This window comes from Portunus trituberculatus, chromosome 16, assembly GCF_017591435.1.
Source record: "Portunus trituberculatus isolate SZX2019 chromosome 16, ASM1759143v1, whole genome shotgun sequence".
Lineage (NCBI taxonomy): Eukaryota > Metazoa > Arthropoda > Malacostraca > Decapoda > Portunidae > Portunus > Portunus trituberculatus.
In genome coordinates this window covers 13,998,840-14,013,915 of record NC_059270.1, presented here as the reverse complement: position 1 = coordinate 14,013,915, position 15,076 = coordinate 13,998,840, and the positions used below count along the sequence as shown (strand labels likewise).

Sequence of the window (15,076 nt, the reverse complement as noted above, 5' to 3'; positions counted from 1 at the left end):
ATTGAGAAATACAATGACCGAAGTTATTCTCTCAAAAGCAAATCACAGTTAATAACATTTTTAACATAGGTATATCTCTCCATAATTACATCAAATAAGGGTGTTCAAATGGCACAGCAAGCCCAAGCTATCTTTGTTCAGGAAAGCACATAAAAATGACAAGGAAAACTAATGTAAAGGCAGTAAGGGTGTGAGACTTAGTAAAATGTGATTATTACCTAGATCATAAAGACAGCCTTCAAACCTTCACATGAATATGTACATATTTCCTACTGAAATAGAAGGCAACTCATAATCTTGGAATATTTCAATATCTCATCAAATTTGTTGCCATGGTTTAGTAAAAGACTACTTTAATATATATTGTTGAAATTCACGGAAAAGAAACTTTATACAACAAATGTTTACATGAAAATCCCAAAGTAACCAATTTTTAACAAAGACAAATGTGAAGCACTGCAATCATAAAATAATAATGTAATCATAAAATAATACAATTACAATAAGTCAGAGAGAGAGAGAGAGAGAGAGAGAGAGAGAGAGAGAGAGAGAGAGAGAGAGAGAGAGAGAGAGAGAGAGAGAGATTTGTATTTTCAAGATGAGGGGAAGTGAATCAAGATATCTCAGCATTGTATCATCATAACTAACAAACTGAAACTAAGTAGTAATTATTTCTATTTGATGTTAGTATCAATGAATTGGTCACAAGCTCCATGAAATCCTTCAAGTATAACTGCCACACATCCAAGACCCCAGAAGAATTTTGTAAGAGGAAAGTTGCTACCAGCTAAAAACACTTGCAAAATATGACTCATGTATATAGAGAGGTGCTCATATATCATTGAAAATAAAAGCAAGAGAATACATGGAACTGACATTAGATGAAAAGTAGATAAACAGTGGTTTCAGATTCTTTGGTCAATAATAATTCATTACTTCTGCACTGAATTTAACTGAAATGATGTAATCAAATATAAGATAAAGAAAAAAGAAAGAATTGTATACAGCTTTTATCACAATCTGTAGACAACATTGTGGTGTGTGCATGTGTTTGGCCTCGATGCTGTCTTGTGCTTACAACAAACCATTGCTTACTACCTTCCTAGTTGCCTTATCTAATATCTGATAATACCATCACAATCAGGAAAAGTTTCATTATCACAGGCTATTTTTTTTTTTTTTTTTTTTTTTTTTGCTTACAATATCAAAATTTCACAGGAAGGTAGTACAGAAGAAAAGCAGCAATTTTTTTTCAATAACATCCATGACTTCAATTCACATAAGCTCAAGTATTCTTTGTCATTTAATACATTCATAATCTATCATTTTTGTCTAATTTTCAAGAAACAAAGAATGGCACAAAATACACGAAATATTAGGAAGAGAAGTTATAAGTGCAATGTTAGACACCAACATCTGAGGTATAATGAAGACAAGCTGAGTTACAGACCAATCAGTGATAATGTTACATAACCCACTGTCCAATCAGCAAAGTGTTACAAAAGAAGCTTAGGCTCCAGTTGCATGCTAGGAACACATGGACTATAGTTAGTGCACTTAATCTGTGTGTGTGTGTGTGTGTGTGTGTGTGTGTGTGTGTGTGTGTGTGTGTGTGTGTGTGTGTGTGTGTGTGTGTGTGTGTGTGTGTGTATTTACCTAGTTGTAGTTTTACAGGGCCTGGGCTTTATGCTCGTGTGGTCCCGTCTCCATATCTACACTTATCCAATTTTTCTTTAAAACTATGTACACTCTTTGCTGATACCACTTCCTCACTCAAACTGTTCCAAGTCTCAAAACATCTTTGCAGGAAACTAAATTTTTTAACATCTCTCAGACATCGTCCCTTCCTTAGTTTCTTACTATGCGATCTTGTGCTTCTAAAGTCATATTCTTCTCTCAGGATCAGTTTCTCATTATCCACTTCATCCATTCCGTTAATCAATTTATAAACTTGTATCAGATCCCCTCTCTCTCTTCTCTGCTCCAAGGTTGGTAGATCCATTGCCTTTAGTCTCTCCTCATATGACATCCCTTTAAATTCTGGAACCATTCTTGTAGCACTTTTTTGTAGTCTCTCTAATTTTATTATGTGTTTCTTTTTATGGGGAGTCCACACAACTCCTGCATATTCCAATCTAGGTCTTATTTTAGTACTGTGTGTGTGTGTGTGTGTGTGTGTGTGTGTGTGTGTGTGTGTGTGTGTGTGTGTGTGTGTGTGTGTGTGTGTGTGTGTGTGTGTGTGTTCATTAATTTGTAATAAACAATTTTTTTAACAAAGCTTGTGCTACAAAGTCAAAACTACACTGGCATCTCAATCTAGTTTTTCAATAACACGTTCCTAAAGCTCATCCTTGGACATTACAGCACTCTCATGATTTCTCAAATACTCAATCACTCTATTCTGTCACAAAATATCATATATAGGCATACTCTAATATCCTTGGCACCTATTATACTCTTGTGCAGTTATGTCAAATGGGTGAGATATGGTGGCAAAACAAAACATAGGATGAAGCAGAAAAACAAAGTATTATTGTACTGTATATTGTTTTATCCTATTTCTTCTTACAACCATACTCTGTTGCTCTCAAATTCCTTTCTAATCACTTCAATCATTCATTTTCTCCTGTCTCCACCAATCCCATTTCTAACTCAAAAATATATATGCAGTGTGGTAAAATAGGACCCCTTTGACACAGTTCTTTAGAGTACCTGCATGACAAAATCAAATGAAAAGAAATCCTAATAGGCTGTTATTCATCCATTGCCCTAAGCATATCCCTCCTGCAGGCAATGAGTGACTGAAAATAGCCCATGTCCATCTCAGTATTCCACATCTCAATGATCACTTCCATGAACTTTGTCTTTCATAACTTCCCTCAATTTTCTATTCTATTATTGTCTGGACTGTTTTTTTTTTTTTTTTTTATACAATTTTTATTTTTTCTCAGATTAACTTGATACTTCAATATCATTATCTAATAAAAAGCTACTCATTTGTTTAGCAGTGTGGCCAGGCAAAATCATGCACAAACACACTTATATGACTAATATTCATTATACACAGACGACATCAGATCATCATGAGATTCTTTTGGTAAGAATTAAGTTGAGGCAGCTCCCTTAAGCCCACTAAAGAACTCCCATACCATCATGGGAGCATTACGTTTCATTGGCATGATAACATAGTGTGGATCATGCTTGTTCCTTCATACTAGTCTTATGTACTGTAGTAACCTGAAAACTGGTTTCATCACTCTACAGTATGTTACACTACTGCTGAGACCCATTCCTTGTGTTTTTTAGTGAAATGGTGGCATTCAATTTGCATTTTACCAGTAAGAAAGGGTCTCCTGATCACAACACATGAATAAATGTTGAAATGGTCTCGAGGAAAGTGCAAAGAAGTTTCGACGACAGTGTTCTAAAGATGCTTCAGTTCATAATTGCAGTAAGTTTCAAAAATATTCTGTTATCATGATGGTCTTCCTTCAGCATCCATTGTATGCTTTCAATGGCAGGATATCAGCAGAACTGCCTCAAGAGCTACTGCGATGATGTGCATCACCACTGAACAGTTTGATGACACATCTCTTTTATGATCTTATTTCTTCTCTCAGAATCAATCCTCACTTTTTCAACATCTGAACACAGCTTGCCAACCCTCTTGCAGCAGTGGAAGCGTGTGGGGAGGGGCAGCAGTGTGAGACACTAAATAACACTGACAAGGTGAGTCAGGAGTAGCAGCAATTAAACTCTCCTGACATCACCTAAAGGCAAACTAAGCACATGCCTTGAGGGAGACCCCTCACTGGGCATAATTGAGTTGATGTATATCATTAAACAGAGTCATTTAACTTCAGAGATTTTCACACAATAATAGAACTAAACTAGGGGAAAAATTAGGATTCATCTCATACATTTTGGCACCTGTAATCCCCCTTCTTCCCCTGGTCTCTATATTGTCACACTCTGACCTCCACCACCCACTCAGAAACAGAACAGACACACAAATGCAGCTCAATTCTAATAATCATAAAAAGAATTAACAACATCAGCCCCAAGCAAAGTAACCTCAGTTATTCCTTTGCCACAAAATGATCACCCTTCACTTGGAACTTGCGAGTCCCTACAACAGACTACTGAAACCCACAACCATTTCCTGTACATGGAAGCTGGTATGTATGGTGTATGGCAAGTAAAATGTCCCAGTTTCCTCACATTTTCAATATCAATTGTCTAAGATTCAACCCATCAATGCATTTAAGTATATTTTCAGCCACTGACACAACTTTCCTCAGCAAACTGATTGTTTTTCATTATTATCACATAAACACAAATACTGACCTGAACAAGACTAAGTCTACAAATATACCCAAGTCAGAAAAATAATTTACAATGAGGAACAGAAGCTGGAAAAAAGTAATTACCAAAAGTGCTTTAGGAAAAGCAAAATAATAAAGGAAAGTAATCTCTCAATATTAATAAAAGAAAAGATTTATAATCAATGCATTCTACAAGTTCCAACATATGGATGAAGAACCTGTGGTCTTACAATAGTCTGGAAACAACAACTCAAAGAAGAATAGAGGGAATAATGCCCAAGATAACGAGTAAGACTAGGAAGCAGACAAAGGCCTATATTCTGAAACATTTCTGTGCCACAACTCAGATGCTTTCAAAAGACTGTAATAGAATGAAGGTACACAAGTTTTGGAAGGGTGTTGCTATGACTCTAATTACAGATTAACATGATTTCTATATCATTAACAGGAGAAACAATCATGGTAACCTGATCAGTCATCTCTGTGGCCTTAGAAAATAGTCACAGTGAGAAAGCAAAGCATTTCTGTCATCTCTGTGGCATTAGAAAACAGTCACAGTGAGAAAGCAAACCATTTCTGAATACAGGACTAAGGTTAAAGACATCTCTGCTATATGATAAGTGAACAAAGGCAAGAAAAATCATGTGTATAAAAGATAACTAAAATAGAAATTTAAGACTAATAAGTAAAAGCAAGCCACACAAGAGTGAATGGTAAGGAAGATAATTCTACAGACAGGCAGGTGACTGAAATGAGTGAAGATTGAAACAAAACCTTTAACCTGCAGTAACATGATGATGGCAGTGATGATGCTGATGATGACATGCAATTTACTTCAAGATTCATTGACAAAATGTTCTAATATTTCTCTTACACTTTTGCCACAGCTGAGTGTACATGCACAGCTGAGTGTACAAGCAATGTCCTTGTGATTCAAGGCTGGTTGTATAATTTACCTTAATCCATTACCATTTATCCTGCACATTTTTCACACCTCAATATAACCATTAATATTATCTTCCTTCCTTCTTCAAATTCTTCAATATCTTAACTTAATTTCTTGAAGCTTATTTTTCTTTTTATATGCTGTCTTCAGAGTTACATAGGCAAAGATAAGATCAAAGACACCTCATTTAACTCAATTTTACATTTCACGAATGTCATCATTCTTTCTCTTCCACCCATATCAAACTATTTTCTTCTATATTCTCTCTCTACTTTCTAGCATGAGAATCACACATCCTTCCTCACTGCAATTTCTATCTTATCATATCCTCACTGTCCTGCCTTTCAGACACTACATCCATTTCCACTCTCCATTACTGTCCTTGGACATCCTACACTCTCACTTGCATGCAGATTTCTAAAGTCATTCTGTACCAGCTGTCTTCTATGAACCTATCAAAATAAAAAAAAATACCTCAAAAGATCTTTCAACATACTCGCCAGTTCTAACACAGCTTTTCTGCCTTCCATACTCTGAAAGGCATGGAAGGGTAGCAAATCTAGTGTAATGTAGTGTATTCAACAATGGTCAATAGTTGTCTTACTACCATGTCATTATCAAGCATCTTAATGATATATGCACAAACTACAAAACAGTGTGATTTAGATTCCTCACCTTAGGAGAGAACTGTGGGTCAATGAGTCGATGAGCTGGGAGGATTCTTAACTTCGGAACAGGAAATCCACTTTGGCCTTTTGTAGATGCTTCTCGCAATATGGATTGTATGGAATCTTGCAGTGATATCTTGGATGGTTCTACAATGGTTGCTGGTTGTTTTGAACTCTCTTCTGATTGTGGCAAGTCTGTGAATGTCTCTCCTTCTTTGTCTGAATCAGCATCCTCACAAATAACTAATGTATCCGAATCACTGTCATTGTCATGTGCACTAACAGAGTTTGTACACTGGCCAACTGGCTGCTTTTCTTTCTGCTCCTTAGTCCTATTGGCTTCCTCTTCTTGATGTGAGGTTTTTTGTTCCTTGGCACTCAAATCTAATTTCTCAGAGAGCCTCTTAATTGTATCCTGGAGAGAACCTTTCCCTGAGATAACAACTTCATCTTCAAAAGATTCTGGTTCAACAGCACTAATGGTAGATTCAGTATCACTTTCTAAGGAAATGCTATCTGTTTCTTTCAATCTTCTAGCATTATCATTGATGATTTTTCCTCCACTTATGATAGATGTCTCATCTTTTGTTTTTTCTTCTTTATCACTATCCTTGCTGGTTTCATTTTTTGTTTTTTCTTCTGAACCTTTATCCTTGCTGGTTTTTTCACTGACAGTGGATGGCTTGCTCTCAACTGGTGATGCTTGAGATGAAACAGCAATAGATGACTCCTCTCCAGCTTGACTTCCAACCTTGGGGTCATATTCCATGCTTTCCTCTTCAGTTTCTTCATCTAACTTCTTACTTATGGAATTCAGTAATGACATCCGTTTATTTGCTTCTTGTACTGACATACTTGTGTGAATATTAAAAGATATCCTATCAACTAACTGTTTTGCTTCCTCTTCAATCTCATCCCCATGTTCTTCCTCTTCTCCAAGAAAAACATCAAGATCTGGGAGCTTCTTACCTTTCTTCTTCTTGCATTTCTTTTTATATTTTGGTCGTGACAGAGGAGTACTGTCTGACTCATTTCCTGATTTTCTCAATTCAGAATGCAAAACAATGGGCCTCCTCATGTTGGCTTTATGGATATCTGCCTTTCCACCATGCTTTTGTTGAACATGATTCTCTGCTTCTTGTAAACTGATTCTTACAAACATACAAATTTTGCAGACATATATATACAACCAGTCATCCTCTTCTATCATTGGAGCCTCAGAGAAATTTTCTTGCTGAGTCAAGTGACTTTCCTTGTGGTGAGACTCAAGGAGCTCCCTCTTGTATGTCTTATGACCACACAGCTCACACCTGAAGCGGTACTCTCCTGTGTGACTTGAGACATGATTGTAAAAGTTCTCCTTCTTCTCAGACATGTAATTACAAAGTCGGCAATGATACACACTGCAAACTCCTGCCTTAGGAAAATGCTCTATGTAATGATAAATCAAATCAAATCTGTTTCTAGAACAATAATCACATTCTTTACAAGTAATATTTTCATCAAAATTCATAGCATTAGGAATCCAGCTCAAATCTAGGGCTACAATTTCTTTGATGCCTTCTTGTGGTGGTCCTACATAGTCTTTAATGACAGGTGGGAAGTCTTCCTTTTTGAACTCACAAGGTAATTCTCTATCAGTATGAAAATTTACAAGATGGTGGGCAATATGACGACCAAAATAGTCGCACTGATCACACTGAAACAAGTCCACAATGCCACCGTCGTCCCACTCAACGTGTTCAGCTGTCAGAGGTTCCACTACTGAACCCCGAGTAACTCTACGACATTCCACCGGTGGCAAAACTGTCAAATTTTTGCCCTTTCTCCCTCTTTTAGGTGGCTGAGATTCAGGAGTCTTGACATCATGGCCTTCACTGGAGACAACAGAGGCATCATCAACAAAGCTGCTGGTACTCACTCTCCCAACACTTGCTACATCATCATCAGTATCTTCATGAATGCCAGTGCCACTACCACTGTCTTTATCCAACTTGGTGCCAGCATCTGACTCATGCTTTTTGGAGAGTTCTAATGATTCCTCTTCTTTTCTAGTCTCACCTTGTGTAGCTTCTTCTGACTTGATTTTGAAGAATTCCTCAGATGATTTTGTCTTCCAAGAAAGTTCTTCATTAACTGCTTTAGCATCTTCTGAAGTTTTCTTAGCAGAGACAATCTCACAATCACCGTCTGTTTTCAAAACATTATCAGAATTATCTGTTTTTGTCTGAACATGTAATTCCTTTAACACTTCACTTCGAGTGTTAATTGCTTCTGCCTGCTTAGGATTATCTGAAGTGCTACTTTCTACTTGCTCTTCTTGATCTTTTTTAATATTGGTGGCTTTATTTTCAGAATAATCTCTTTTGTGATCTTCATTTACTTCAGAACCCTTTTTTACATTTTTAACACTGGACTGATTTGACTCACAACTTGAAACACTTTCCTTTAATTTGTCTTTTACTTTGACATCACCTGTGTCTGCAAAACTCATTTGTTGATTTTTATTTTCAGTACCCAATTTATCTTCTGCATCAGCAGTTTTCATGGCAATACTTATCATCTCCTCTAATACTATGTCATCTTCTATGACATTTCCAGAATGTGACTGTTTTGTTACATCAAATGGCAGTTTTTCATCCCCAGATGGATGTTTACCTGATGTCCATATGCCATCAGTCCCCTCTTTGTGGTTTAAGTTTTCTGTCACTGCATGACTTACATGAGGAGGACTTAGTACACTTGCTAGGGCAGAAGCATTTGGCAGTGCACTAGTTATGGTTTCATCAACATCAAGGAGAGTTGGAGTGATCTGCATGAGGTCAGGATCATCATCAAAGAGATCATAATGTGAGGTTCCTTCACTCTTAGCATTTTGTTTATCCAAGCACAATCTTTTATTGTCATTTCCTTTGTAAGACACGGGGAGACTTCGCTTCTCTGCACCACTGCAAGATTCACTGGTATCTTCTTTAGAAGTTCCATGTATACCTTCAATCCTGTCCATGCTTGCGGTGTCACTTTTCTGGTCTCTAAACAGGCTTGAAGAAATGTCCCATCTTGGTTTCTTTGATGGATTTGTGGAAGTTGAATATAAGATTTGCCTCTTCTTACCTTTTCTTGAAGTTGGTGTACCAACAGATACCTCTTTTTTCAAAGCAACCATAAGGTGTGTATTCTCAGGTAAAAACATCTCCCCAACTGGGCCATACCTTGCAGTATATTCCCAATAACCATCAACAGGCAAAATTAAGTTATCTACAGGTTTCACTTGAGAATCTGATTTCACAACTACGTCTACTGGTAAAGGTTCTGGAATTTCTTTCAAGATCATTACTACTGATGTTTTTGGACTGTCATTAGGTTGTACCACTTTTTCAGCAACCTTTTGTCTTCCACCCTTCTTTTTAAACTTCTCATCCTCACATATTGTTTTTACAATCTTAAGAGGAACTGGAATTAACACTTTGAGTTTTTTCTCTTCAGGTATCAACTCTTCTAACTCTCCCTGAGTATGTCTGGTTAGTTTTAGTCCAACTGAAGAGTTTAATGACAAATCTGGTTTATATGAATTGTCATGCAAGTACTTATCTGCATTTTTCTTTCCACGTCCCTTCTTTCCTGATGCAGAATTAGTTTGCAATTTCTTTCTACCTTTATAAGAACCTGATTTCCTTCGTAGTTTTTGTTTTCCACTGGTCTTTTTAGTTTTTGTTTTAACCTTTTTCCTGTCTTTAGAGCTTGAACTTATATCCGATGGCTCTTCAGACATTTGAGAACTTACTTCTGATTCGTCATTATCTGATAAGATGGTTTCATCTATTACCATAAAGCCTTCATCATCATCATTATCATTATCATTATCATCATCATCATCCTCATCCTCATCCTCATCATCCTCATCACCCCCATCATCATCCTTTTCACCACCATCATAAGCAGCACTGGCTTCTTTCCTGTTCTTGTTTTCAGTCTTTGTGCTGACTGCAGATTTCTTCTTCCCTTTGTTTCCAGATCTCTTAATGTCATCACTGTCTGACTCTGAGTCTGATAGAATCACTATCTTTTTAAATTTCCTGGTCTTTGTGTTTGCTGCCTTTATATTCTGTACTTCATCTTCTGACTCTGAAGAGTCTTTTGATGATACTTTTACAGCATTACTTTTGGTTGCCTTTCCCTGATTTTGTGATTTGTTTGTACCTTCTTCCTTACTGATATCTTTCTGCTTAGGTTCATCCTTTCGTATCTTTGGAATCTTAAAACCAGTTGTTGATTTTGGTGGAACTTTAATTCCACACAATTCAGAGTACTGACTAGTGCTTCCAACATCACTTCCTTCCCCTGGTCCTTGGTTCTTATTACCTTCTGACTCTGGCACATCACTGGCTTTTTCAGACATACCAGTACTAGATTTGGGTACTGGGACTGGTGACTTACAGCGAGGCTCTTTAGATCGAGGTTTGAAAAATGGATTGCCATTTCCTCTAGGGCGCTCTGGAATGCCAAGACGAGCTTCTCTTTCTCTATTTAAATTTTCATATGCATTTTTGGCTTGACGTAGTATACCCACAGTACATATTCTAAGTGTTATTGGAGAACCTTGTAAAAAGTGTCCATTCATGAGTTCTAAAGCTTCACGAGCACTCTGATGGCTCGGAAAGTGAACATAAGCGGTACCCTTGCACTTGAGGTGATTGTCCAATTCTATTGAAATATCACGTAAAATGTATTCTTGAAAAAAGATATATATGTGATTTGAATTTGTGAATGAAGGCAGTCCTCTCATCATTAGGCAAGTAAAAGTTTGCCCAATCAAAGGTCCACTAGCAGACTGAGAAGGAGGGTTATCAGCAATAACAGGAGGTGCCTGCATCCCATAACTTGTTGCTGGAACTGGGGGTTGCTGGTGCTGTGGCCAAACAGAAGTAGGTCTGTCCCCTCTTGAAACCATTCTTGGGTCTCTGGGTTGACTGCCTGCCATGGAAGGAAATCCTCCTGTTTCTTGCCTGATGTCTCTGACTCCTCTTAGTGGGAGACGTTCATGCCTTGGGTCTCTAATTGGGGTTGTTCCATGGGTGACTTTCCCCAAGTCTTGTCTTGGATCTCTATTTATGGAGCCAGGAGTTCCAAAATGTCTAGGCAGATCTTCTCTATGTAAACCAGCAGGGAACTTACCACCATCTTTTCTTGGATCACGATTGGTCTGATGGCGAGGATCTCGTGAAGGCCCTGCACTAACTGGTAATCTGGGATCTCTAGCATGTACTGTACCACTCAAAGTGTCACTTTCTGGCACATCGGGTGGTTTTAATCTTGGATCCCTTGGGAGTTGACTGAGTTGATGAGGATCCCGGTTTGATGGATTTTCTTCTGCTTTAGTTTCATTTGCCTCTGGAAGTAAGAGGTCAAGCACTGATACAGAATCCTTACTTTTATTCCCCACGTCTAGTTTTAAAGATGATGATGCTGATTTTATTTCTGATACTGTTTGTTTCTTAATCTTATACTTTTCCATCTGGCTAGCAGCAACACCTTGTTGACCTGGCTTGATGAGTTCACTACTAGTGTGGGCAATTCTTGAACGAACACTGTCAAACCTACTCCCCATGTAGCTACGTGCATCTTTATCAGGCAGGTCCTCAGGTGGTCTATTTGTAGATCTCTGAGCAATTACAGAAGCAGGGGGAGGATGAGCTGGGCGAGGAGACTGAAATGGAGATGGCTGTGATATGGGTGATGACGATTCTTGTGGTGATGCTATGTGCCTTGGTAATGTTCCTCTGGAAGGATGGACTCTCATATCAGTATCACTTGAACTATTTGATCTTGGAACTGAAGCTGATCCACTCTGAAACCATCCAGATCCTGGTGTTACAGGATGGTCAGGAAGACCTGACGGCACACTAGTTCTTGGGCTATCAATACTTGTCTGCCTCTGAGGAGACTTGTTTGGTGGAAGTGCACTTCTAGAAGATCCAGGACTGTGAGTTTCCTCTTTAGCAAATGCTACAGAACCTGGAAATCCAACTTTTCCGGGCTGTACTTTACCTTGATAATTCTGAGGTAGGGAGGTCAAATCCTTTGGTACTGAGCGCAAATCAGTATCTCCAGAATTAGATATTATGGGATGCCCAGATTTATCTGCTACAGATGCTCTTTGTGCTTGATTATTCCATACCTCCTCTGGATCATATGGCTCATCTTCATCTGGCTTAGAACTTGAAGCAGGGCCAACAAAGTCTTCATAACGATATGATGGACCTTGACTGCCTTCAGACTTCTTTTCATTTGCCCGGATTTGAGCCAAAGCTTTCTTTATTGCTTCAAGATCTACTCCTTTCTGCTGGACATTTTCCAGAGGAATGGTTTTTACTGGTGTGCACTCCTCTGAAGGTATGACTGGGCTGAAAGATGCCTCTGCATCAGGGGACATGGGTGTGTCCAGTGAGTCAAACTGGCGAACTGGAGACTGATCAGGTGATAGAGGTGTATCCCTTGCTGACCCAAAGTGCTCACCTTTTGCAGGATTACTTTCAGTGTTTTTGTTCACAGTTCCAGATTTCCACTGTTCTGAGTGATCTCTTGATTCAGGAGTCTTAGTCTTAGGGAAAGCCATGGATGTATTGCGGTGAGAAGCTTCCCAAGGAGGTTCCCTTGGTGGTGGCAACTTGTGTCTCTGAGGATGAATATCTACTCGCTCGTCAATGTCACCAGAACTCTGGGTGTATCTCTGGGAAAGAAAACTGTCCTTCCTAGCCCTCACTTCATCTCGCCATCCCCTAGACTTTGATGCTGTTGGCTTTCCTTCCCTTTCTTTGCTTCCAGAGGATTCTCCTTGTATACCAAATAACCTCTGAAGCTTCTCCCTGGAATTCTGGAATTTTTCATCATTTATAGGCCTGGTGTTCTTGGAATCACTAGAATGTGGTGTATCTTGGGAAATTGTTGGGGGTGGCATGGGGAGATCAAGAAGACTGCTCCATCTTGAAGACACTTTCCCTTCACTTTGTGTCTTTTCTTGTTCTCCAATGCTCCGTCCCTCTATCTGTCTCCTGTCTTTGTCACCACCGCTACAATCTTGACTCCTGCGACGATATTCTCTCTCTTTACCATATTCGCTTCTTTCCTGAGAACTGCTAACTCTACCAAACTCTCTATTCCTGTCTCTTTCATATTCTCTATCTTTAGAGCTTCCTTGTCTTCTCTCAAATTCTTTCTCACTAGAAATTCTTAATCTACCATCCCGGTCTGAACCTCTCTCCATTTCTCGAGACCTGTGTGAGTCCATCTCTCGTCTGTGTTCATACTCTCTCGACCTACTCCTCTCATACTCTCTCTCCCGACTCCGATCACTTCCCCGATCTCTACTTCTCTCACCATGTCTTGGATCCCCACGATCACTTTCTCGTCTATTTCTATCATAGCTTCCTTCTCTGACTGGCTCTGATCCTCTTTCTCTGGGCCTTTCACTTTGTCCTTCTCTTCGCTTTTCACCTTTTCCACCAGAGTCCTTTTTATTTTGCCAGTCAGCTGATCCTGATCGAGCCACTGGTGAATGTTGATGAGTTCTTTGTGGGCTGTTCACTTGTCCTACATTTGAAAAGCTCCGGCTAGGCCCAAAAGACTGTTTGATGGATGTTCTTGGATCAGATGAGCTACTTCCTGTTCGTGGATGACCAGCTTCTTGAGGAAAACGTGTGTTTCCTGCAACAGGACTGGATCCAGCTGATTTCTGAAAATAAAGCATTGTGGAGTCTATTACAAGATTTATCAACTTCAGCAACTTCTAATTACAGCCTACATCACATGTATGATATTCAAACAACTACTGATGACTGGATACACCTAATGAAAGAAGACTAAGCCATACTAAATCAAAACAACATGGTTCAAACAAAATAAATATATCAAAAGACCTAAACAAACACGGTTTCTGAGGAGTTTTCACCTCTCGTTATTAAAAGAAAGAGGATGGATGAAATGTTTAGGAAAGCTAATGTGTGGAAAAGATGAAAATGTCACTTGTGATACACATTTAACACTTCATCCATATACATGTGGAAAAGATGAAAATGTCACTTGTGATACACATTTAACACTTCATCCATATACAAGTACCAGGCTTTCCTTGAATATTGATGCTCACTTCATAGTCTGACATGCAGCATCACAGTTTGCTGCCTGAGCATATTTCTTCTCAACATTCAGCATGGCTTTGTTAACATAATCTACACAGATCACTCTTATCTACAGCACACACAAGGTTAGTGATTTATTTATTCATATGCAAAGCAGCCAATTGCTAACAGGGCAGCCCACACAAAGTACCACACACTTATTCACACTATTAACCCCTGGAGGAAAGAGATAGTATTGCAGACAAACCCTGCTTCAAGCAAGGAATGTCTAAATCCAATAATGTGTATTGTTTTAAAATCAATATGCTGTGCAACTCACAATCCTCTTCCTTCTCATCTAGTAATTCCTGTTACTCAATATAAAGTTCTCACAAACTCACCGACATTACAAATCCTGACAGTATTTCTCAGTTTGTAATCTGTGGAGGTTTGTGCGTAACTTTTCATGGTGGCAGGTCTCATCAAACAATTTATGTGATTATCAGCTGTAAAGCATATCTATTTCACCCTATACACAATGTTTCATTCAAACACCCTTTACCTGCTTAAAGTTGTTATGCTATTACCACTCAGTGGTGGGATTAAAAATCATTAGGAACAGATGTCACTAACAACAGGTTCTCTCACTACCAGTCTCTAACAGCAAACCATGCTGGCTGGTCTGATATACATTCAAAGGCTGATCTTTAGATTGCCACATGCTAGTCTAACAAATGAAATCATCAATTTTAATTACTTTTCCAGCTTTTAAAAAAAACAAAAATAAAAAATAATGGTTAAAGCATAATTGATACTGAGCAAACTGTACATAATTAATAGTTGTTAAAATTTTGGGTTAGTTGCAAATATTATCCATTATGATTATGTTGTGCAAACATCTTATTACAATTATCTGCAATTATAAAATATCGTCCATGGAAGAAAAAGTATTGAAAATCCCTGATTTAAGCTAACAACTGGTTTTGGGATGATTCAGATTCCAAGAACAGGTTCTTATCA

At 38.4% G+C, this 15,076-nt stretch overlaps 1 protein-coding gene across 1 annotated transcript in view; it reads right to left on the bottom strand.

The window, feature by feature from the left end:
* Nucleotides 1–15,076, bottom strand: part of LOC123504427 — a 130,137-nt gene that overhangs the window by 106,332 nt on the left and 8,729 nt on the right. The window contains exon 5 of the mRNA XM_045254938.1: nucleotides 5,947–13,671. Within this exon, the coding sequence (XP_045110873.1) occupies nucleotides 5,947–13,671 (7,725 nt within the window). The remainder of the gene's footprint in view (nucleotides 1–5,946; nucleotides 13,672–15,076) is intronic.